At 36.8% G+C, this 11,069-nt stretch overlaps 1 protein-coding gene across 2 annotated transcripts in view; it reads left to right on the forward strand.

The window, feature by feature from the left end:
* The window catches only part of ITGA6 (integrin subunit alpha 6), a 78,313-nt gene extending 69,787 nt beyond the window's left edge, over positions 1–8,526 (forward strand). The window contains exons 24-26 of one of the 2 annotated variants that reach the window (XM_014785846.2): positions 374–499; positions 3,984–4,113; positions 6,326–6,541. In XM_014785846.2, the coding sequence (XP_014641332.1) occupies positions 374–499; positions 3,984–4,091 (234 nt within the window). In that variant the 3' untranslated portion in view covers positions 4,092–4,113; positions 6,326–6,541. Of the gene's footprint in view, positions 1–373; positions 500–3,983; positions 4,114–6,325 lie in introns of both variants that reach the window. The other variant, XM_004428185.3, reaches the window with a different exon arrangement.
* Positions 8,527–11,069: the final 2,543 nt, after the last annotated feature.

Raw genomic sequence — 11,069 nt, forward strand, 5'->3', positions numbered from 1 at the left:
TCAAAAAGATACCAGATTATACAGATGAAACAAGATTGGCTGTGTATTGGTAATTGTTGAAACTTGGTGATGAATAAATGATGGTTCCTTATACAGTAGTCTCTACTTTTGTTGATTACAAAAATTTTAAAAAGATGAGTTAGCAAGGAAATAACCACTTTGTCAGAACACAATCCAGCATTGTCCAGGTTCTGGGAAAAGAGCTCCTGGAAACGCTTCTCAAAGCAGTATTTCATTATTAAAGGAAAGGATCTCGCATCAAAAAGGCATCTCATCTGTCCGTAGTCTACATTGTCCAAAATGTGTCCGGAAGCAAAATTAAAACTATAAACTCACCCCAGTTTATGATGATGTTGCTTTTTATGCCCCATAGGTTCGTGTCACTGTGTTTCCTTCAAAGACTGTAGCTCACTATTCAGGAGTAGCTTGGTGGATCATCCTAGTGGCTATTCTTGCTGGGATTTTGATGCTTGCTCTATTAGTGTATATACTATGGAAGGTAAGTTATATCTGGCATTTGAGTTTCATGATATAAACTTTATTTCATGTTTTTAAAAAGGTGAATTAACACTGATAGTATGTATGTTTTTTTTTTATTGCTTCCTTTTTCCTAACATTTCATTATGAAATTTTCCTAACATACAGCAAATTTGAGAATTTTACAATGAATACCTGTATATCTACCTCATAGTTTGTGTTTAAAGGTATATTATTTGTACATTATAAGTTTCTTAAATGTGTACATTTTGGTGTTTTTCACATGTAATTTAGCATGTTTGGCAAATAATAATTTTTAAAGTTGTACTAAGTTTAGTGTTTTTTTCATCTAGGATCAAATTCTGAATCTAAGCCAAATTGTTGGCTGTCACATTAATCTGAATCTGTAACCCTGTTAATTTCAATGTCCATAAAGAAATGTTCATGGCAACCATTGGGGCTTGTTACAGTTGCAGCTAGAGTAGGAACAGAAAAGCATAAAATTAACGAATAACTGCATCTCAAAGGGTCTTCATAGCCTATATAAAACATGAGGAAGATTTGGGTTTGATATGATGTTCTTCATTAGAATTTGGTCCTGCAAATAAAATATGGTATCTTCCTCCTGCTTCCTACCAGTAAATAGTCTACATTACAAAAAGTGTATATGAGATGGATGCATACTTTTGTTGCCAAAGATTATGACCTATAGATTTTAGATTATTCTCAATGAGTAATGGAAGTACACAGCCCCTTATCAGCAATTGCAAATTGCAAAAAACTCTGAAAACTGAAAGTTTGTAATGATTTATTTGGCAGCAAAATTTGACATGATGTAAAGAGAGGCTATTTATAGTCTTTATCTTTTATTCATTAGTTTCACTACAGAAATATCAATGTTTTGATTACAGTTTTATTATATATGTAGTGTATTACTTTTTTTTGTGTGTGAGGAAGATCAGCCCTGAGCTAGCATCCATGCCAATCCTCCTCTTTTTGCTGAGGAAGATCGGCCCTGAGCTAGCATCTATTGCCAATCCTCCTCCTTTTTTTTTTTTTCCCTTTTTCTCCCCAAAGCCCCAGTAGATAGTTGTATGGCATAGTTGCACATCCTTCTAGTTGCTGTATGTGGGACACCGCCTCAGCATGGCCTGACAAGTGGTGTCGCGCCCGAGATCCAAGCCTGGGCTGCCAGCAGCAGAGCGTGCGTACTTAACCACCAACCCACGGGGCCGGCCCCTGTATTACTTTTCTAAAATACCAAAAATTCTGGATTTCCAAACATGTCTGATACAGAGGATTTTGGATGAAGGATTATGAAACTCAAACACCAATCTCTAGGATCAAACCATCCTTATCCTTTCCTTAGATCCAAGAGTATAATGGACAAGGGTTCAGAATATTTTCACTTTAAAATATTGGGCATCTCTTTTTTGCTTTATTTTTCCAAGTAACTTCCTTTTGCCAATCTGAGATAATTTTCCGATGTCCTCCAAATGTGTGATTGAAGGTTGGTATCTGCTCATGCCAGTATGACTCCTTGCATGAGATGTTAGCCAGTCCTACCTCTGATATTAACTTCAGGCAGGAGGTTTCTCTGGTAAGCACAGCCAGCCAATATCAGAGATGCTCTGAGAATTATTTTGACATCAGAAACTGAATTTGAGGTTTGATATTTGAGGATAGCCTTTTTGTGCTCTCTGGAAGAGGTCACAAGTTCAATCTTTTTCAGAGCAAGTCTTATTGGCAAACTTTAATGAGGGTGAGACATGGCAGTGGGTTGAGAGTTAAGAAACCCAAACTCTATAATCTTGGGCAAATCATTTCACCTCTGTGGGGCACTGGTTTGCCTTAGCTGTTTAATAAGTGAGTTGGACTAGATGATCTCATTGATATTTTTGTTTGTTTGTTTTTGTTTTTGAAGTTCTAAAGTATCCAGACTCGCAAGTAAACTCTAAAGTAATCAGACAACTTCTACAACCCCACATGAAAATCATTTTTATTACTTTATAGATACTCTTCTTTCTGAAACTAAACTATTTGTTTTTATGTGTTAAAAAATTGTAGAATTTGAGGTCCAGAAAGGACTCTAGTTCAGTGACCTTTAATTGGCTTTTGTACATCCATGTAGGTGCTGAGACTAAGCTAGGCAAGTGGAGGTAGGGCCAACATCCCCACTTCAACCAGAACAGTTCTGATTTTATCTGCTTTAGATATCGGGATTCTACGTAAGATTTTGTTTGGAAGTAAAAGAGGAAAGTCCTCTAGGCTGGTCCAGTCATTTTGCAAACAAAGATGCTCATGCCCATGGATTTTAAGAATGTTGCCAAGCTGAAGGCAGGACCAGGACTCTTGGTTCATTCCTTTTCCCATCCCATTTACCTGCATGTGTTATTGAAAGTTGGCTGGGTATGTTTCACTGTGTATTAAATTGAGAGTCACAGATAAATATCAAGATAGTCTAGATCAACGCTGCCCAACAAAACTTTTTGTAATAATGGAAATGTTCTGAAGCTGCACCATCCAATATGGCAGTCACTAGTCACATGTGGCTATTGAGCACTTGGAATATGGCTAGTGCAACTGAGGTATTGACTTTTAAATTTAACTTAAATTTGAATAGGCACATGTAGTGAGTAGCTACCATATTATACAAAACAGATCTAGATTTTTACTTTCATGAGTTGCCAGACTAGGAAGGAGAATTTTCTGAGAGGGCAGAGATTTATTCAACCAAGTTATATTTCAAAGGGCAGTTCCCTGGCCTTATGAACTAGATACAAGTAAATTGAAAAAGTTCTCCATTGTTGAATGAAGGAAATTACAGTAGAAAATGGAATTATACTTTTATACTCATTTAGAGTGACCTAACCTGAGGAGCATAGGTTTCTACCACTTAAGGGGTACATGGTGGTTCAGAATTTGAGAAAATGATGGCAATCATTCTTTCATGATGGTGTATTGGAATTTATATCGTGATTTACCCCACAAATCGAAAGGCCTCACGTAGATGGCATTTGTTCCATAAAATTTTCTGTGAAAGGAAGGAAAATACTCACAGTATCTATTTTATTTGGATTTGTGCTAAATCTTAGAGAATTTATTCTTTAATCTTTGTCTCAATAAACTGTAGAGGTCAATCTTTTGCCTGTTTTAGAGTCCATATTCTCCTGTAAGAAGAAACCACCCAAAGCTATAATCAGATGTGTAAATATTTACCCTTTTAGGATGATTTTTTCCTCAAGATTTCTGTTACAAATAGAAAAATCAATTAGCAGATTAATGTCATCCATAGAAATACTTGACCAGAAACCCATGGTAATAGAGTTGGGTTGATGACTATCACAATGTAACATAGTGCAGTGGCTATTCACTTCTGGTTGATCCATAGTGGTCTCTTTGTAAACAAGCTATAAATAGAAAACAGGTTAAAATCTGGGATTTTCTTTTGTTTAGCTCTTGTACACAAAACTGTAAAACTGACTAAATACGTTGCTTCCTTGTAGTGTGGTTTCTTCAAGAGAAATAAGAAAGATCATTATGATGCCACATATCACAAGGCTGAGATCCATGCTCAGCCGTCTGATAAAGAGAGGCTTACTTCTGATGCATAGTATTGATCTACTTCTGTAATTGGTAATTGATCAATGTTTTTTAATTGCTAGCTGTGGGACCTGCTATGGTTGTGGTGGCTAACTTTAAGAGCAACAGCTTGCTGTGTGTGTCCCATTAACAGATGTTTCCAAATGTCCACACTGGCTTGCCTTGCTTGGATTTATTTTATTTTATTTTATTTATTTCACTTGAAAGCTTACAGTTTTTTAAAAAATGCACAAAGAATCTTTTGTTGCAGGTGAGTTATTTTGAGTTTTTGTTGTTGTTCAACATCACCCAGAGCAATGAAGAAAACTGAAATCTATGTACACACAAAAGGAGGCTTAAACCTCCATAGTAGCCCAGTCTCCCACGTGTTGTTAATCCAGTATGTAGCATCCCACTCGGAATTTCAAAGATGCATGAGAAATCATTCCAGATTTCTTGTCCATTTTGGAATTTCCCACAGATAGAAGCTTGTGTTGATTGCCTAATTAACCTGTTGCATGTTGGAAACATTGTGTTTCTCTCGATGAGAGGCTTTCTCACTGTCATCTTTTTGATCTCCTTGCTATAAAGTGATGGGGCAAGGCTTGGAATGCTTTTATTGTTGCTCAGAAATTGTTTTATGCTAGCTAAGCATGCAGCTTCCTTTTCCTGCATATCTACTATAGTTCAAAGACCATTACAACAAACTATGATTATTGGTGTGATGGACATTATGGCCAATTTCAGAAGATGGTCCTTTACCAAAGTGACCTTTGATATAAAAATGTATAAAAATGCTCTGGATGGTTTTTAGTTTAATATGTTGTAATGGAGTTTGACCTTGTTTCATGTTTTAGAGATTTCATTCACACTTGAGTCTCCGTTGATTTTAAGTTCATGTTTTGCTTCTCTTATTTGTAAATCCATGGAAACAGGAATTGGCGGTGATTCCTTTTTCCATTTCTGTGGGCATGAGGGGATAGAATTAATCCTATAATCCCTTTCCATGGCACAGTCATGGTGAATCCCAACATTTCCATTTCAGTTTTACACATCACCCTTGATTTCCTTCTTTGTTTAAATGGGGCAAGAGCCACATTTTGTAATAGATAGGTATTGGCTTTTTTGCACAGAATGATAAAGGAGTCCATATAGAAATGGCCCTAGAACAAAACTTCTTGGTCTGTTTTTCTTATTGATTTAGTGATAACCATGCACATAATTTTATTTTGCCCCATGACATTTTTAGAGCATAACATCATCCAACTTAAATGTTCTGTTCTTGTTGATGTCACATAGTAAACACATTAATCGACCATTCTAAGTATCTTCCTCATCCTCCTCCTATCTGCATTTATAAATTGAAGACACATCTTTTTTACAAAACTTATATATTTTATTCATTTAAATTCAGTCTGATTTAAAAATTTCCAGATATGTTCTCTATAAAATCTACTTTGGATCAGATTGAATATTTTTTTAAATGAATAAAATATATGTTCACTAATAGTTTAATTATGTAAATGTTGTCTTCCCTTCTGCAGAAAAAAGAGAGAAATTAGGGGGTGCTCTGAAATTCAATCTAGTGATGCTTTCCTCAAGTTCTTTGAGGTACATGATTGATTTTATTGTAGGACACAGTTACTACATGATTTATTAATGAAACAGCTTAATTTGGAAGCACAACAGCAAATCCAGGTAGTGTAAATTACCTTCTAGCTAATGAGAGATGTATACTGGAGCCTCAGAGGAGAGAAGATTCTTAAATTGACCCATTTGAACACTGGAATATTCAGATAGTAATTTGTGAAATATTTGTGACCCGATTTCCATTTTGTTAGTGGGAGAGGGGCATGAAATAATCTTTGATTTATGGCCTTTGAAAAAAGTTGTTCCTTAAATTAAAATGATGTTCTAATAATCTGAAAATTAATCTTCTACATATAGTATTGTGATTATAAAAAATGGAAGCACTGTTTCATAAATTCTTAAATTGTTAGTTGAGGTAGCTTACATTGTTATAAAATGTAAAGACAAGATGGAAAAATGGACTTTTCTTCCAGTTTTACAGCTGTTCTTCTCTTCCATTTATCCCCACTGGCTGTTACATTTCTTTCTGATCTATTAGTTCCTTCTTAAAAGAAAACCAGGCCTCTTTTTCTTTGACCGAAGGTAGGCATAGCTGAACAGAAAGCTTAGACATTCCCGTTTAGTGCACTTGCTTTTCTTGAGATGATTTAATTTGTTTCTCTTCCCCCTTCTCCAGTGTGGATTCTTTAAACGCTCTAGGTACGATGATAGCGTTCCCCGATACCATGCTGTAAGGATCCGGAAAGAAGAGCGAGAGATCAAAGATGAAAAATATAATGATAACTTTGAAAAAAAACAGTGGATCACAAGATGGAATGAAAATGAAAGCTACTCCTAGGGGGGCCAAAAAAGCTTCACTGTACCCAAACTGCTTTTTTTTTTTTTTGCCCAACTCAGAAATTCAAATGGATTTAAAAGCCCGTTCAATACCTGGATATTGATCTCAGACTACACACAGTACGAACCTACAGTTTTACCTGTGGACATAGTTACGTAGCCTGAGGCCTCTGTTTTGCACAGCCAAATTTAAGACGGTTGGAACGGATTTTTCTTTAACTGCCTTAATTTAACTTTCCGGGTTGCCTTTGTTTTTGGTGTAGCTGACTTAAACATATGCTGGGGAAGGGCCTGCCAGTTGTGCTTATTGCAACATCCTCCTGATAGTATAGCTGGAAGAAGGCACCCACAATCACCGCACTAACTGAGTGACCGTCCTAACCTCAGCACTGCCTCTGCAAACATTCTTCCCAAAGGACTGGAGAACCGCAAATCAACTGTCCCGCGTCACAAGACTCTGCAGTCGGGGTAGTTCTGTTTCAATTTCAAGTGCTATCCTAAATTAAATGTGCAATAGAAGGTGATGTTGCCATCCTGCCCTCTTTTTCCATTTCCTAGATGTGTGAACACTTGCTCACACCAAATATATACAGGTTTCATTCTCCCTTTTCACTAAAACACACAGGCGCAACAGACTTGAATGCTAGTTATACTTATTTGTATATGGTATTTATTTTTTTTTTTACAAACCATTTTGTTATTGACTAACAGGCCAAAGATTCTCCAGTTTACCCTTCAGGTTGAATTAAACAATCAGAACATGGGAGGTCATTGGTGTGACCTAAATTATTTACTGCAAAAAGAAAATAATAATTCTTTATAAATGTGCCAGAAAGTTGTTATAGTTTACAGATAAGTTTAAGTTATTAAAACATCTCCCTTCATGACAGCCCTCACCCCCTTCCTCCAAACCCAAAAGGTTGCTTTAAGAAATAGGATTTAACCATAAGATGTTTAATTCATATCAGACATTGGATATTTTTGAGTTTAGAGCCCTGTGTGATATTTCTGAATTTCATGCTATAACTTTCAAGAATTCTTGGAAATTATGGGTTGGTTGGTTTGTTGAATTTTAGTGCAGTTTCTGCAAATACTGTATATTTAGGACTTGAAAGACATGGTGAGTGCCTATGGTGGATCCAGACTGATCCAGTGTAAGACTACTGAATATCTGACACCAGGAGTCAGGGAGAACATCATGGCCTTTAGGTCTTTAAATGTTATTGGAATCATTTAATCAGTGAGTCAATGTTCTGTTTTTGCTTTGTTTACTCCCCTATCTATATTCCCAAAATTACTTTGGGAATGCTCTAACAAGCCTTAAATTGTTTTTTAATTTTAAAAATGGAGGTGGGGGAGGAAGACATTATTCTATACTTTCAATAGAGATTGAATAGCTACAAAAGCTGAATTTTTTTTTAATTACTGTATTTCAAAATGTTAAGTTATATGGGGAGCAACAACCAACAGGTGCTAATTTGTTTGAATATAGCATAAGCAGTATCTCAGTCTTTTAGAAGAACAAAATACAACTACATGTGCCATTGTTGCTTTTAGTTTTTTTTTCTTTTCAGAAATCTTATGCCCTTAAGATACTAAGGACATTATTCTTGTTGTACTTTGGAATTTTCATTCACAAAAGTAGTTTTACAAATGATATTTTGTTTACAAAAATTTGTCTAAAACAGGTCATAACGGTGTTTAAAATCTCAGTTTCTTGCTTAGGTAACTTGGAACCTAATGCACTGGCTTTATAGGTTGCTAAGAAGCTGATATTTTGAAAGTGCTATAGACCTTTGTTATAAAAACGAATGTCCCGAAGGTGGGGTGGGAGGGAAGGGTAGTTCAACAACAAAGAAATAAGAATGTAGTGGTGTTTAAATTTATAGTTGTTAAAAACGTCATCTCAAGTCAAGTCACTGGTCTGTTTGCATTTGATACATTTTGATACTAACTAGCATTGTAAAATTATTTCATGATTAGAAAATACCTGTGGATATTTGTATGAAAGTGTGAAATAAAATTTTTTATGAAAGTGTTCATTGCTTAGTAACACAGCATTGTATATGTGAAGCAAACTCTAAAATTATAAATGAGAACCTGAATTGCCTTTCTTTTTATTTCATCAAGCCAAACTAAAGTTTTGGATGTTTTTATTTATTCTTAGTGTCCCATATAATCTCAGATCAGCCAAAGATATTAGCACCCAAAAACTTCAATGTAAATGTGATTGAGGGTGTTTCTTTTTCCTTTTGGCTCTACTGTTCAGTTGATGCTCAAAGAAAATTATCTTAAAGATGGTTTATTCAAGATACCTACAATTTGGGAGATATCTATTTGCATTGATTCATCTGCTTCAAGGGATTATGCTTATCAAGGGTAGGGTATTATTTAGCAATGATACCACGGCCTGAGGAATAAAAATTCTTATGGCTAAGTTGCTTTCCTCTTCGAACACATTTTGGTTGTGAGAGCAATCCAGCCGTGACATGTGTCGTTATATTGATCACCAAGGACTGATTTGGCAAAACTCGTCAGAAAATATTTCCTTCACCAAAGGATTTCATTTAGATTTAAGCAATTTTATGAAACTTCTCTATCTGGATGATCACAATTTAATAAATGAAAATGAGGCATGTATATAGTGCCCAGACAATATAGCATGCCCTGGCCTGAATAAATTTCCAGTCTAAAATGTCCAGTATATTAGATAATAGTTTTCCACTGTACTTGGTATTATATATTGTCTTAGCCTTCTTAGTTTTTCGAAGATCACACAGGTGTTACCACCCAAAGAAATGTGTGATTGGCACTTTAATGATGGTCTGGTGGCTGTGAACCCTTTTTAGTCACAGTCCCATGGATATACCCCGATTAAATAACTGCAATAATGTGTAATCACCATAACCACTAAGAGTGTCAATAGCTGTGGTTTGCCTAGGGCTATGGCCTGACCTGGGCTGGAGGTCATGGAGGTGCTTTATAGACTCCTGTGATTCCACCCCTTTCCCTCAGAAAAATCATACAGGAGTGCCTTAGGAGTGAGGAGGAGTGAGGTGTTATTATAGGGCTATCCTTGGATCCATTCGCAAATGTTGACACTTAATTGTTGGGTACAGGCACTTGCCACAACCTCCCAATGGGTTGTCCACAGTCATGGCTAATCTCATGCCCTTGTGGTTGAGAATATTCTAGAATGTGGGGTAGATGTAGGTAGGGAATGCTTTAAATTGTCCAGACCAGGGAGGTAAGGATAAGACCAAGCCTTCTACCCTAAATGAAAACATCTTAATGAGAAACTGATCTCTAGTACACTAACCCACAAAAGGACAATGTGGGTAGACAGACTGGGGTTGATACATTATTTTGTTTTAAAGGAGGAAAAGAGTGAAATGTAGGTGGCTGGGTTCCACATAAGTACATTCTCAGGGCTGAGAAAACAGGAATGTGCAAGAGTTGTTTGATCAGCTTGGGTAGCATAAAGTAAATGATTAAAGGCAGTTCCTTGGGACCAGAGGATAGGGTCCAATCACTATCACGGTCCAACCCTTTTCACTGAAGAGAAGGCAAGGTTCAAAGAGATGAAGAAAATGAACTTCAGAAGGATTTCACAAGAGTGGCTATTGCAAAAAAACCAGTGGGCATCTGTTATGAGAGGTTTGGGGATTTGATCAGAGACGTAAAAGAAACTTTTTACTCCAAACAAATGGACTGAAGGTATATTTTATTATATAGAGAATAGTAAAGGCGATAGTCCGCAAACAGATCCAAATAGGTCAAATATTAAGAGGGAAAAACATCAGCTCGACTGGAAAGGGAAAACATCTATATCGACTGAGATAGCAGCAGATTTGAATAGATTATATAATGAGAGGGAAAAACATCCACATCGACTGAAGGGAAATGCCACAAATCTACCGGAAAGAGAAACAGGTTGATCGAAAAGAGAACATATCAAATTAATTACAACAAATTAATTACAACATCCACGCCCCACCGCCGGGAGAGTCCTTTTAATCAACACGGCTGAACGGGAATCACACGTCCTGGGCAAGGCGTCCCTTCTACAGGTGGAACCCTCACCGGGCCTCAGTCTCTAGCAGTTTTTTATAGCATCAATAATTCCCAGAGTAAGCAGTTACAGAGCTTTTACAGAGCAAGCATTCAGTGTTTCCATGTACCAATGGTTATCAGTGGCATACGTGCACTGAGCCTCCTGGCTATCATCCCAGCCTGGCAGTTGTGTAAGTGCATTGTTTACCCTAGTTATCGTCCCAGCCCGGCACAGATGGCCATTCTGTCCCAGGCTGCAGCGCCCAAAGGGCCTTGAAAGTTTTACACATTGCAACTATCTCCGTGGGAGAAGGGCCAGTTTCCACCAGGCAGAAACCAGCTTTTATATTTTTGTGTGTGTGTGCTGGTGGCTGTACGTCAATGGAGCAGCCAAACATGGCTGTACTCATGTCAAGATATTTTTGGCCATGGCCGTTTCCATTAACCATAAGACACCATATGCATAGACAATGAACTCCGTACACAAGTACATAAGGCATATCCAAGAACCCCAAATCCAATGACTGCAG

Source organism: Ceratotherium simum, chromosome 9, assembly GCF_057802395.1.
Source record: "Ceratotherium simum simum isolate JZ-2026a chromosome 9, ASM5780239v1, whole genome shotgun sequence".
In the NCBI taxonomy this organism is placed as follows: Eukaryota; Metazoa; Chordata; class Mammalia; order Perissodactyla; family Rhinocerotidae; genus Ceratotherium; species Ceratotherium simum.